Source organism: Tamandua tetradactyla, chromosome 4 (genome assembly GCF_023851605.1).
Source record: "Tamandua tetradactyla isolate mTamTet1 chromosome 4, mTamTet1.pri, whole genome shotgun sequence".
Lineage (NCBI taxonomy): Eukaryota > Metazoa > Chordata > Mammalia > Pilosa > Myrmecophagidae > Tamandua > Tamandua tetradactyla.
The window spans coordinates 197,204,092-197,219,444 of NC_135330.1; the positions used below are offsets into that span (position 1 = coordinate 197,204,092).

General features: G+C 33.9%; 1 protein-coding gene across 4 annotated transcripts in view; it reads left to right on the forward strand.

The window, feature by feature from the left end:
• Window positions 1–15,353, forward strand: part of BRCA2 (BRCA2 DNA repair associated) — a 91,339-nt gene that overhangs the window by 19,530 nt on the left and 56,456 nt on the right. For 3 of the 4 annotated variants that reach the window (XM_077158987.1, XM_077158989.1, XM_077158990.1), the window contains 3 exons: window positions 1,190–2,296; window positions 3,662–8,662; window positions 10,780–10,875. In XM_077158987.1, the coding sequence (XP_077015102.1) occupies window positions 1,190–2,296; window positions 3,662–8,662; window positions 10,780–10,875 (6,204 nt within the window). The remainder of the gene's footprint in view (window positions 1–1,189; window positions 2,297–3,661; window positions 8,663–10,779; window positions 10,876–15,353) is intronic. The other variant, XM_077158988.1, reaches the window with a different exon arrangement.

Below are 15,353 nucleotides of genomic sequence, written 5' to 3' on the forward strand. Positions count from 1 at the left end.
TGGGGCAGCAAGTTCCCTTAGGCCACCACTAAACAAATTGAGCCAGACATACAAGCTCTCAGAATGTACACAAGGATCACTCTGCTGTCTTGGAACTGGGACCAGAGATTTGCATTGGGAGCACAAGCTGGCTCCATGCTGGGTTGAGGTAAGGTAGGAGAGATGCCAACGAGGGCACCATGAGATCTTGCCATTTTTAAGTTGCCTTTTTTCTTGATTCAGTGCTCATCCGTTACTCCAGGCCTTTAAGTGTTTGGTGGAGCTTTGAGGAAGATGTTTCTCCCAGTTCCTGCTGGTCGTTCAAAGCTTCTATGGAGAGACAGAGCCCTGGAGTTTCTCCACCATCTTTATCGAGATGGACCAAAAAAGAACTTCTGTTCTTTTAATAGACATTGAACTTCTGTTTTTAATAGACATCATTTAAGTATCACTTCTCTTTTCTTAAAGAGAAAACACACATTGATTCTCTTTTCTTGATTACTGAAGTAGTGTTTTCATCTCAAGGTATTGAGGGTAGTGCTAATTTGATTTAGATGAAGATGTGTAAATATCGTACTAAGAAGACATTACTATTCAAGATGCTTTTGTGACAAAAACAAGCATCAATTAGTTAACCATCAGGATGAAGAATAAGACTTATAATTAGCAAGATGTAAATGTTTAATTTTCTAATTAAGAAATAAATATGGGTGTAGAGATAACAAAATCTGACCTAGTCAAGTCATTGGAATGTTACATTTTTTCTTAGTATGTGCGTATGTCTGCATATTTGTGTAGGACTGGGCATCTCTGTGTGTGTGCTAACATACATATATACATTAGATTTTACTCTCAGTTGGTATAGGGCCACAAAATTCATTTGAAGCATCTAGTTTGGTGGATTTTAGAATATTTAAATGTATATAAAGATAAGTTGAGTTTTAACTGTGTAGAGCTAGTAAAGAAAGGTTAGTAAATATTGCAGTATGAATAAAGGGCTTTGGGTACACTGAATGCATCTTTACCAGAAGAGCAAGGAAAGGGTTACTAACCAAGAAAAGATAACTATTACTCAGATAATCCTTTAAATGCTAAATTATGTGCTACTTAGCATATAGTATTTCCAGGAGGAAAGTAATGAAAGTACTGTTAATTATATGATATTATAAAATGTTAATTTCTTAATGTACTTTTGTTTTAAATTTAACAGAATTAGAGAATTCGTTTAATGAAGCGAGTAGCTGTGAAGACCATTTTGGAAAGTCAATGCCAGATGTCCCAGAAGATGAAGTATGTGAAACAGTGGTAGACATTTCTGAAGAAGATAGTTTCTCATTATGTGTTACGAAGTATAAAACAAGAAATACACGAAAAATAAAAACTGACAAGACTAGGGGGGAAAAAATCAATAAAACAATAACTGATACATGTGAAGAAACTGAAAATGAAATGAGTGAAAAGAAACATTCATTTACATCTGAACTGGAACTAAATGATAGTGAGCCATTTGATTCAAATGTAGCAAATCAGAAGCCCGTTGAGAATGGTAGTGACAAAATTTCCAACGAGGTTGTACCATCTTCAGCCTCTGAAGGGTCTCAACTAATGCTCTTGAGTCTAAATGGAACCCAGATGGAAAAAGTACCCCTGATCTATATTTCTACTTGTGACCAAAATAACTCCAAAAAAGATCTGATTAATACAGAGAAAGAATGGGTCAACTTTGTTACTCCAGAAAATTCATTGCCACATATTTTAAGTCTGCCGGAAACAGAGAAGATATTGAATGAGGAAATAGTGGTGAATAAAAGAGATGGAGAACAATGTCTTGAATCTCATAAAGAATCTATGCTTGCAGTAAAACAAACAATATCTGGATCATCTCCACTAGCTTCTCCATTTCAGAGTATGAAAAAATCTATATTCAGAATAAAAGAATCACCTGATGAGGCTTTCAGTACAGTTTTCTCAGATAATATGAATGATTCATACTTTAAGGAAGAACTTGAAGCCTCTGAAAGTGGATTGGAAATATGTGCTGTTTACTCCCAGAAAGAGAGTTCTTTATGTCCGAGTTCAGCTGATAAAGAAAGTGGGCCACTTCCTACCAATCAAATTTCTGAAACTTTGAAGAATAGAGGATTAATATCCACTTTGAAAAAGAAAGCAAGAAAGTTTATTTATGCTATAAATGACAAAGCATCTTATCAAAGAGAAAAAATACAGAAAAATCAAGAACCAGAACTAACTAAGTGTTCAGCCCAACCTGAAGCAAATGCTTTTGAAGCACCACTTACATTTACTGAAGAAGATCCAGGTGCCTCTTTTTCTTGCAAATAGTGCATATAGGTTTATGCATGGTGACAGGTTCTCTTTAATATGCAACTTTCTCTTGTGTCTTTTAAATCGTCTTTTGTATCTTTTAAATCGTCTTTTCTTGTGTATCTTTATTCTTTTAAGGCTTATTACCAGCTTTCTCTCTGAAGTTTTTTGCTTCAGTTTTTTGTTTTTTTTTTTTTAATCTGTGTATCTTACAGTCAGTATCAGGCAATGTCTTTACACCACCTGTTGTTTAGGCTTTGATTACCATTGTCCAACCTCAGTTAATTCAAACAAGTTGGATCAGTTTGCATAGTTTATAACCATCACTGTTGAAATAGAGCATGTGATTCACAAGCATCTCAAGCTTGGGTGCTAAGTTCCTGCTTTAATTTTAAAAGTGTTACTATATAATAGCAAACTGGACAACTCTGTAAATACGTTGTGCTATTTATGACGCATTTTCTCTACAGCTTGTGGGGAAAAAAAGCTAATCACTGACTACATTTTAATGTAAGTCAGTCCTAAAGTAGAGTAGCAGGGTTTTTTGGTTTTTTGTGGAGTTTTTTAAGATATTTCTTTTTGTTATATAGTTCTCTTAAATATTTAAAGATTACTTAAAGTTATTGCTGTAGCTTTGAGTATCCAGAGTGTACACAATGAAACTCACTTTTTGTTTTAGTAACTGTTCACTTAGTAGTGGCTAAACTATATGTTAGAAAGGAGTGCTTTTATCTCCCTACTATGAGATTTTAGTGGTGGTATAATGAATAATAGGGTTTTGGTGGGATTGGGGTACCAAAGATCTTTTTTAAGTTTGGATTGATTTCCTGAGAAAAATGAAAAATTTTGATGCTATATATCAGAGTTAAACCCAGTGAAGTAGCTAGTACATCATAGTAGTCACTGGTTAAATGAACTGAGATTAAGAATTTTTGTTTGTCAAAAAAAATTTAATCAGTGTATTTTAATCATTTGGGTTTATAAATAAGGGTAGGTCATTTTCAGGTGTTTCATAAGTAGTACCTGTTTTTAAAAATTGTTGTTTTTGCAATATCCATGAAAAAATCAACTAAAAGAAATGGTTACTTTTTTAATCCCTTTCTTCTGCCTCGCTTTTCTGTCTCCTTTTACACTAAAATTACCAATGAACTTATTTTCCAATAAAAAGTACTTATGAGTTTTATATGAGGTAGCTCACTGCTTCCTTGAACTACCTACTGATTTTTATTGCATTGATACATTTACAAAATATAAGATTCATATGAATCTTATTTTAGGCGTTACCTTTTTAACTTAGTGGGAAATATTTATTGAATGTAATTGAAGGAATTTTATTTTGTCACTGTTTCTTTATGCATAGGTTTATTGCATTCTTCTGTCAACAAAAACTGTTTACAGGATGATCATGAAAAGCCACCTTTGTCCTTAACCAGCTCTTTCGGGATGACTCTGAGAAAATGTTCCAATAATGAAAGCATTTTTTCTAATAATAAAATAATAGCTCAGTATTTTGATCTTAAAGAAGGAAATATTAATAAGGAAGAACACCAGTCATTTATAGCCACAGAATCTGATCATCAGTCATGTCTACAGGAAAGACATTGGAAAGATGATCCAAAAAGCCAAAGAGTTTCAGATATAAAAGAAAATGTCTTGACCATAGCATGTCACCCTGTAATACAGCATCCAAAAGAAGAATGTAGCGATATCCACGTTCATTCCCAGAAAAGCCTTTTATATGACCATGATGATGCTTGCACTTTAACTTTGAACACCAAGAATCCTCCATTAAACCCGGCTGTGATTTCTAGAGAAAAAGGATCATATAAAATGCCAGAGGAACTAAAATATAAGAGTTGTGAAGCCAATATTGAATTAATAAAAAATATTCCCACAGAAAAAAAGCGAGAAAAACAAGTTTTGAATGAAAATTCTAAAGACGCAGAGCTGTTGCTACCTGAAAAATTTGTAAAAGTTGTATCACCCTCTAAGAAGATACAATTCAACCAAAATACAAATCTCACAGTAATCCAAAAAGACCAATCTAATTTCAGAGAAACTAATCTAATTTCAAAAATAAGTATCAATGCAAATTCTGAAGAACTTTTCCCAGAGAATGAGAATGACTTTGCCTGTCAAATAACTAGTAAAAAGGATACTACTGTTTTAGAGAATCCAAGTGAACTTAATGAGACAGACTTCAGATGTGTAAAAGAAGCAGTTCTCAAGAACTCTACCAAGGTAGTATGTACAGACAGAAGTAATGAACAGACACCTCAGACAGTCATTACAAAAGCTTTTGACTCGTTAAATGTAGTCCCTCCTCTCACAGAGAAGGAGGACAATAATGTAAAGCTGCCTCTAAACATGGCTCTACATCAAGACTTAAAGTCATGCATCTCCTTGGATATAGATATGGAATCAAACAGAAATAATGATCACTTAAACAGATCGGCAAGACTCTTAAATCCAGTTTCAAGTGACAGTTTTGGATGTGGCTTCAGAACAGCTTCTAATAAAGAGATAAAACTCTGTGAACAAAACATTCAGAGAAGCAAAATGCTCTTCAAAGATATTGAAGAACAGTCTCCTGACAGTTTAGCATGTTTTGAAACTGAAAATACCTTGTCATTAGATAATCAAAAGAAACTGAACAAACCTTTTGCACTTGATTCACAGATGGTTAATACTGGATCTGGGGATGTGCAGAGTATAGTATTTATTTCTAATAGTGAAAATATTAAAACCACTCCTCAAAATTTATCTTCAAAGCAAGGCTTTAATTCAAACTCTAATTTAACACCTAGCCAAAAGGCAGAAATAGTAGAACTTTCTACTATTTTGGAAGAATCAGGAAGTCAGTTTGAATTTACACAGTTCAGAAAACCAAGCCACAGAATACAGAATAATACATTTGAAATATCTGAAAACCAGATGACTGTCCTGATTAACACTTTTGAGAAAAGAAAAGATACTGATCTTGATCTTACAAGTAATGTTCCGTCTATCAGTCAAGTAGACAGCAAGAAATTGGAAAATACAGTCAAAAATAAACATAAGATTCCTAGTTTGTTGAAAAGTAACTGTAACAAAAGTGCTTCTTCTGGTCATTTAACAGCTAAAAATGAAATAGAGTTTAGAGGCTTTAATTCTGCTCTTGGCACAAAAATTAGTACTTCTAGTGAATCTCTGCCACATGCTGTGAAACTCTTCAGTGATATTGAGAACATTAGTGAGGAACCTTCAGTAGAGATTGATCCAGGAAAATTTTCTTCATGTAAAGGTCATAATTTTGTTTCAGTGTTTGAGACAGAAAATTGTAATGATGATAAACATTTTAATAAGAAAAATAATAAATGCCAGCTAATACTTCAAAAAGATACTGAAATGACACCTGGCATTTTTGTTGAGGAAAACACTGACAATTACAAGAGAAGCTCAGAAAATGAAGAAAACACATGTACTGGTGCTAATAGAAATACTTGTAATTTACGACCTGATGGCAGTGATTCAAGTGAAAAAGATACAGTCTATGTTCATAAAGATGAAAATTGCTTGCCAGGTATTGATCAACATAACACATACCTAAAAATATCTAGCCAGTGTATAAAGGAGGGAAACACTGAAATTAAAGAAGGTTTGTCAGATTTAACTTGTTTGGAAGTTGTGAAAGCTGAAGAAACATTTAATGTTAATACTGAAGATAAAGAACAGTCAACTTCTAATAAAATGGGGCAAAATGGGGAAGATTTTAATATTTTTGATTTACCCTTGTATAAAGAGTCATTAAATAAAGTTGTAAGTTTCTTTGATAAAAACTATACAAAAGAACTGGAAAGAAATTCACATTCTTATAATTCTGAATTACTTTATGGCACACCTAAGAACAAAATGAACATTTTATACCATGAGGAATCAAACTTGGTTAGAAACAAAATACAGAAAGTGAGTATCTCTCTTGATACCGCAAATCAGTTACCAATTCTTCAGCAAGGACCTGAATGTGAACTTGAAAAGATCAAAGAAACTACCATGTTGGATTTTCATACAGCTACTGGGAAGAAAGTAAACATTGCACAGGAATCTTTGGACAAAGTGAGAAATCTTTTTGATGGAAGAATGCAAGGTAATATTACTGCAATCACTAACTGTAGCCACCTAGGGACAGAGACTCTGAAAGAGAAAGAGGAATGTAAAGAAGGGCTTGAATTAGCTGTTAAGACCTTTGAGGTAACAGGTCTTCCAGAGTATGAAGAAATGCAGAATTCTGTAGGTGACAATGAAAAAAACCTTGTTTCTACTGAGACTGCAATGGTACCCAGGCTCATAAATGACAATTTATGTAGACAAACTGAAAGTCTCAAAACATCAAATAGTATTTCTTTTAAAAAAGTACATGAAAATACAGAAGAAGAAACAGCAAAGAGTCCTACAGCTTGTTACACAAATCAGACCACTTGTTCAGCCACTGAAAATTCAGCTTTTGCATTTTACACAGGACATGGTCAAAAAGCTGTGAATCAGACTTCACTAGTTGAAGCAAAAAAATGGCTTAGAAAAGGAGAATTGGAAGATCAACCAGGAAAAATAAATGCTAGAAAGGTTATACATTTAAATGAATACCCTGAGGATTGTGTAGGAAATCCTTCATTTGGAAATAGTTCAAAAAGTATCATAACTGAAGATGACAGAAACCTCTTTGAAAAAGCAGATTCAGTTTATTTAAGTACCAGCATATCTAACAGGTGTTCCGATCATTCTTATTTTGATCATTCTGATGAGATATTTAATAAATCAGGTTTTCTCTCAAAAGATAAGGTTGATAATTCTGATATTGACCCAGTAGTAGAGAATGTCAAAGACAGAAAAAATACTGTTTTTTCCAAAGTACCATCTACTGTAACAGAAATAAACTCACAGCCACAAACTGTAAACGAAGATATTTGTATTCAGAAACCTGTTCCTGATTCTTCACCATGCAAAAATAAAAATGCAGCCCTTAAATTGGCCATATCAAATTCAAATAATTTTGATGTAGGGTCACCTGTATTCAGTACAGCAAGTGGTAAAATAGTTTGTGTTTCACATGAAACCATAAAAAAAGTGAGAGAGATGTTTACCGAGAATCGTAGTAACGTCATTGAACAAAACACTGAGAATAAATCAGGTACTTGCCAAGCAAAAAGTATGACAGGCTGCTCTAAGACATTGGAGGGTTCAGAGGATGTTATTTTCCCTAACTCTCTAGAAGGTGAAGAATGTAGTATGCATTCACATAAGTATTTTGCTGACATTCAGAGTGAACAAATTTTAAAGCATAACCGAACTATGTCTGGATTGGAGAAAATTTCCAAAATATCTGGTCAGGCTAATTTGAAAACTCCTGATACTTGTAAACTTAATATAGGGAAGCTTCCCAAGTCACGCTCTTCTACAAATAAGTGTGGGGTTTTTAGCACAGCGAGTGGAAAATCTGTGCAAGTATCGGATGCTTCATTACAAAAGGCAAGACAGGTATTTTCTGAGATAGGAGATAGTGCCAAGCAGTTCTTTTCCAAAGCATCCTTTGAAAGTAATGAACATTCAGACAAATTCATAAAAGTAGAAAATACCATGACACATACCAACAGCATTTTACCCTCACCCCAAAAAGATTTTTCATTTAATATGGTAAAATCATCTGCTTACTCTGGATTTAGTACAGCAAGTGGAAAACAGGTTTTAATTTCTGAAAGCACCTTAAACAAAGTTAAGGGGATATTAGAGGAATTCGATTTAATCAGAACTGAATATAATCTTCAGCATTCACCTTCGTCTAGACAAGATGTATCAGAAATACTTCCTCATATTGATAAGAGAACTCCAAAATACTCTGTGAACTCCAAAATGAAAACAGCCTGCAATAAAGAACTTAAATTATCAAATAACTGTAGTATTGAAAGTGGTTCTTCAGAAAATAATCACCCTATTAAAGTTTCTCCACATCTCTCTCAGGGTAGGCAAGACAAACAACAGTCAGGATTAGGAACCAAAGTATTACTTGAGAGCATTCATCTTTTGGGAAAAGAACACGCTTTGCCTAAAAATGTAAAAATGGAAATTAGTAAACCTGAAACTTTTTCTAATCTGCCTGTGAAAACAAGTACAGAAGCATGTTCTGCTTACTCCAGAGATCCAGAAAACTGTTTTGAATCAGAAGCAGTAGAGATTGCCAAAGCTTTTATGCAGGATGGTGAGCTGACAGATTCTGAACTGCCGAGTCATGCCAAGCATTCTCTTTTTGCATGCCAAGGAAATGAGAAAAAGACTTGGTTAAATCCAAGAAGTGGAAAAAGAAGAGGAAATACACTTGTCTCACTTGGTAAGTGTCTTTTTATTTCCTTTTGATTTTTGCAAATCAGAATTTTAAGTCTGAAGTCCTTAATAGTCCTTATAGGCTAACTTCTGGTGTTTAGAGTTACAAGCTAGCTGTATTCTCTCAGCCTTTTATCTGTTTGGAGGAATGTAGTTTGACTCTTGATATGTCTGTATACCAAGAAATCATGTTTTGAGGATCTCTTAATATATTAGAGATTATTAATATAGTTATAATTGAGAAATTACTGTTAATTTTGAGTTTTTTTAGAAAAGATGAAATCTTACCTTCGTGTTATAACAAAGCCTGCATAATACCAATTTATTAGCTGGTTTTTAAAATATATAACTGAAGTTCAGACTGGTTGTTTTAAACCAAACTTTAAAAGTTGGTTTCCAAATGTGCAATTTACTGGATGGTGTAAGTTGGTTTCTCTGAGCATCAGTTTACTTATCTATAAAATGCCTCCAACAAGGTAATTATAAAGATAAAATAATTAGCATATCTAAAGCACTTAACACTGAATCTGACCTGTACTAAGACCAGTAGGAGCCGGTTTGCTTCTCTTTTTTTTCCATCTAGGAAGTGTTCTAAAGTCCCTTATTCTTAGCAAGTAGTATCCTGGTTTTAATGACAGTAGGGCTATGTTCTAACTTCTCTTTGTATGTGTATTTAACAACTTAACTTTGCACAACTCTTTAATTAATTTTAGATTTGTGATTTTTTTTTCCAGTTAGTGTCTCTGGGAATAATCTGAAGTAATTGAATCTGTCGATTTACAATTAAAGTAAATGCCAACATTAATCTGTAACTTTTAAGTAGATGATCTTAAATTCCTAGCACCTTCTGAAAAGTTATAGACTCATCAAATATTTGAGTTATCAGCAGTCTTCTTGTCTGTTCCCTTTTTACTACAGAGAAAGAAATTAAAAGCAGTGAGTTTATTCCATCACTTGGTACTTGTTGCCCTTCAGTCATCCTGATGGATACAGTTTTACCTAATCCAATGTTGTCCAGCTCACATTCTATACCAGTTTTCCCTTATGAGCAAAGTAGTTCATGTATAGTATTTACCTTAAACTATTTTCTGTTTCCTAGTGCAAAATTCTGAAGTGCAGATGTTTGAAGATATTCACAGTTCTTTTGTAGGAAATGATGACTTTATTTACAGGAACCCATGCTCTTCATGTGTATACTGATATGCATTGGCTTCCTGCTAGTAGAAACAACCCTGACTGGAAAATTCTCACTATCACTATTTAATTTCTCTTCTGTTGTGGGTTGGCCTTCTGCTAGTAAAAAACAATCCCAACTAGAATATTCTCAGCAACACCACTATTTAATTTCTCTTAGTTTTCTTATGTTAACTATACATCTTAATCAGCTTCTGAGCATTATAGGTCTTGTTAAATATTAATTGACTTTATAATGATATAATACCTGAAAAGCTTTCATTGGACATTTTTACTTATTAAATCCTACAAATTCATTCCCTATAATAAGGCATCAAAAAGCCAAGTACCTGTTATCACATATTATCTCAGTATGATATAAATGTATGCATAGCTTGAATTATGGTTCAATTTAATTCTCTCAGCCTTTGTGGAATTTTTTAACAAAGTATTTTATTAATATTTTTATGTAATTTGATCGTTAAAGTCTATTTTCCTACTCATGGACTCTAATTCAAAAAACTATACAGTACCTCCTTGAGTTAATGTCAAAAAGGTATTTCTTTAGGGAAATTCTGTTTTTCGCTTATTACTGGTAAACCTTTATCTATAGTTAGTGCCAGTTTTTTAAAAAATAGTTTGTTTGTGGTACTTAGAAACGTCTGTTTATTCCTAGACCCAATTTATTATTGCTATTTTAACAGTCAAAAATAATTGAAATTAAATTGATAGTGAAAAACTGAATTTTCTTTTTCAAAATAGAATGGTCACTATAATTATTATGTATTTTTTGCTTAACGTATGAGTCAGTGCTTTACTTTTTGGGGGATCGATAGGTGGGTACAGATGCATGGTTCAGGAATGCTTTACATTTAATACATGGATTGTAGGCTGTTGAAAAATAAAATTGATATCATTTGCTTTAAAAACGTGTATGGAAATTTCTTTTAGGAGAACCCCCAATCAAAAGAAATTTATTAAATGAATTTGACAAGATAATAGAAAATCAAGAAAAAACATTAAAGGCTTTAAAAACCACACCAGATGGTAAATGTTTTTCCGTATCTTTTCTCCCTAAACAGGTACTATGTGTTTGGCTGTCTTTCTCATTTCTCTTGGGTATATATGTATTTGGAAAAGATTTTACAGTGTGTTTTGTTAAATTTTATCTTGTCATGTTTCTTAACTTTTTCTTCATGATGCCTGCTATAATCCTGAGACTCACTGTTCATAATAAGCATAAATCAATTATAAAACAATGACATTTTTTTATTTTTTTCTAATTAAATTTTATCTTGTTAAAACATACATAACATGGAATTTGTCACTTTAATCATTTTTAAGGATACAATTCAGTGGCATTAATTGTCTTTACAGTGTTGTGCAATCATCACCACTTTTTGTTTCCAGTACTTTTTCATTCTCCCAAATAGACTCTGTACCCATTAAGCAATAAATTCCCATATCCCATTCCACCCAGCCCCTCATTACCTGTAATTTACTTTTTTGCGAATTTGCCTATTCTGTATATTTAAAATAAGTAAAATCATATTTGTCCTTTCATGTCTGGCTTATTTTACTTAGCATAATATTTACAAGGTTCATCCATGCTGTAACATGTATCAGCAGCTCTTTGTTCCTTTATATGGCTGAATGTTTATTCCATTATATGGATATACCACACTTTTTAAATCTGTTCATCTGTTGATGGGCACATGGGTGTTTTATAATTTTAACTCTTACATTTAAGGCCTTTTTTTTGCATGGGCAGGCACCGGGAAACGAACCTTTGATCCATTTTTGTGTTAAATTTTCATATGGTATAAGATAGAAGTCTCATACTTCTATGAGAAGTTAGACTTCTTCATTCTCTTGTGTGTGTATATCCGGTTGCCCCAGTACTATTGTTGAAGAGTACATTCCCCCAGTGAATGGAATTGGCACCCTTTTGAAAATCAATTGACCATGGATGTGAGAGGGTTTATTTCTCGGCTCTGAATTCTATTCCATAGTCTATATGCCTATCCTTATGCCAATACTGTAGCTTTGTAATAAATTTTTAAATCAGAAAGTATGAGTCCTCCAACGTTGAGCTTCTTTTCCAGGCATTTTTTGGGGGTGGGGATGCAGTAGGGTAGTGGCTATTTGGGGTCTGTAAAATGGTATAAGTCCATATGAATTTTAGGGTGAAATTTTCCATTTCTGCAAAAAATGCCATTGGGATTTTGATAAGGATTGCATTGAATCTTTATATGGCTCTGGCCATTATTATCATCTTAATAATTAGGGTTTCCAATCCATGAGCACAGGGAGTCTTTCCATTTATTTAAGTCGTCTTTAATTTCAGCAATGTTTTGTAGATTTAATTGTATGAGTCTTTTGCTTCCTCAGTTAAATTTATTCTTAAGTATTTTTTTATGCTACTGTAAATAAAATTGTTTCCTAAATTCCTTTTTGTATTGTTCATTGCTAGTGTATACAAATACAAGTGACTTTTTAAAATTTAATTTATTTTGTATTATCAAACCAAAGCAGCATATAAGCATGAGCATTCTTAGCATACAAACATTCCATGTATGTTGTACAATCAGTGACTCACAATATCATCATTCATCACCATGATCATTTTTTAGAACATTTGCATCACTCCCGAAAAAGAAAAAGCTCACACATACCATACTTACCTTTCCCTCTCATTGACCACTAATATTTCCATCTACTCAATAGATTTTAACCTTTATTCCCCCTATTGTTTTTCTGTACCCCTTACCACTCCCTTTCATTGTTCACTAGTATTTCAGTCTACTCAGTTTATTTTAACATTTGTTCCCCCATTATTTATTTTTAATCCATATTTTTTATTCAGCTGTCAATATTGTAGGTAAAAGGAGCATCAGACACAAGATTTTCACAATCGCATAGTCAATTGTGAAAGCTGTATCCTTATACATTCATCTTCGAGAAACATTATTACTGGAACACAGCTCTACAGTTTTAGGCACTTCCCTCTAGTCTCTAATACACCTTAAACTAAAAAGGGGATATCTATAAAATGCGTAAGAATAACCTCCAGGATAACCTCTCGACTCTGTTTGAAATCTCTCAGCCACTGACACTTTATTTTGTCTCATTTCTCTCTTCCACCTTTTGGACAAGAAGATGATCTCAATCCTTTGATTGAATCCCAGCTCATTCTAGGATTTCTGTCCCACATTGCCAGGGAGGTTTATACCTGTGGGAGTCATGTTCCATGTGGGGGGGGGGGCGGTGGTGAATTTACTTGCAGTGTTGGCTGAGAGATAGGCAACATCTGAGCAAGAAAAGAGGTTGTCTGGGGTTGAGTCTTAGGCCTTATTTTAAGTAGGCTTAATCTATCCTTTGCGGTCGTAAGTTTCGTATGAACAAACCCCAAGATTGAGGGCTTGGCCTATTGATTTGGTTGTCCCCACTGCTTGTGAGAATGTCAGAAATTCTCCAAATGGGAAAGTTGAATTTTCCCCCTTTCTCACCATTCCCCCAAGGGGACTTTGCAAATACTTTTTTTTTAATTCACTGTTCAAATCACTCTGGGATTTTTTGGGCCATCACTCTGGGCAAACCTAAAAAATCTTATGCCCTATTCAAGGTTCGATGTACTTATGGTATTCAATTAAACTGTCCATATAAGTTATATTAGGAAATGCGATAGTCGAAATATAAATTTTGTACCAAATAAACATTTTTTCTTTAGTCTCACACATAAGTTTAAGTTTTAAAATATGACTTACCATCTGTTCTCAACACCCTGCAGTACTGACATTCCTTTGTTCTTCCTCATGCAAAAACATTTTTTAATTTGTACATTTAGTCACTATCATTGTACACTCTAGGCATTCCCAGATTATACCATCTCAGTATTTGTCTATCTTTCCTTCTGGTTTCATTTCTGCTCCCAGCCCTCCTCTCTCTATCATTCTCATATTCAACTTCATTCAGTGTACTAACATTATTGTGCTACAATTAGGTAGTATTGTGCTATCCGTTTCTGAATTTTTATAATCAATCCTGTTACAGTCTGTTTCCTTTCAGCTTCAGTTACCCTATTTCTATCTCTTTATGGCCTCTGTTCTTCACTGAAATTCTCAAGTTTGTTCATTATTGTTAGTTCATATCAGTGAGACCGTATAATATCTGTCCTTTTGTTTATGGCTAATGTCACTCAGCATAATGTCCTCAAGGTCCATCCATGTTGTTAAATGTTTCATGACTTTGTTTTGTCTTACAGCTGCATAATATTCCATCGTATGTATATACTGCAGCTGATTTAGGCATTCGTTTGTTGATGAGCATTTGGGCTGATTCCATCTCTTGGCGATTGTAAATAATGCTGCTATGAACATTGGTATTCAAGTGTCTGTTTGTGTCCTTGCCCTTGTCCTCTGAACAGATATCTTGCAATGGTATTGCTGGATCATATGGCACTTCTAAACTTAGCTTCCTGAGGAACTGCCAAACTGTCTTCCACAGCAATTGTACCATTTGACATTCCCCCCAACAATGGATAAGTGTGCCTCTTTCTACACATCCTCTCCAGCACTTACCATTTTCTGTTTTATTGATAATGGCCATTCTGGTGATTGTGACATGGTATGTCATTGTGATTTTGATGGGCATTTCCCTAATAGCTAGGGAAGTTGAGCATCTTTTCATGTGCCTTTTGGCCATCTGTATTTCCTCTTCTGAGATGTGTCTGTTCATGTCTTTTGCCCATTTTGCAATTGGGTTGTCTTTTTGTGATTGAGTTGAAAAATCTCTTTAATATTCTGAATACTAGACCTTTATCTGATATGTCATTTCCAAATACTGTCTCCTATTGAGTAGGCTTTTATGTTCTTCACAAAGTTCTTTGATACACTAAAGTGTTTAATTTTGAGGAGTTCCCATTTATCTATTTCTTTCTTCACTGCTCATGCTTTGGGTGTGAGATCTAGGAAATCGCCTCCTATTATAAGATTTAAAAGTTATTTCCCTACATTTTCTTCTAAAAGTTTTATGGTCTTAGATCTAATGTTTAGGTCTTTGATCCATTTTGAGTTAATTTTTGTATAGGGTGTGAGATATGAATCCTCTTTCGTTCTTTTGCACGTGGATGTCCTGTTCTCCAGGCACCATTTATTGAAGAGACTGTTCTGTCCCAGGTGAGTTAGCTTGACTGCCTTATCAAAGATCAGTTGTCCGTAGGTGAGAGGGTTGATATCTGAACACTCTGTTCAATTCCGTTGGTCAGTATATCTGTCTTTATGCCAGTGCCATGCTGTTTTGACCACTGTAGCTTCATAATATGCCTTAAAGTCAGGTAGTGTGAGACCTCCGAATTAATTTTTCTTTCTCAGAATATTTTCAGCTATTTGGAGCACCCTGCCCTTCCAGATAAATTTGGTAATTGTTTTTTCTATTTCTGAAAAGTAAGTTTTTGGGATTTTAATTGGTATTGCATTGAATCTATGAATCAATTTAGGTAGAATTGACATCTTAACTATATTTAG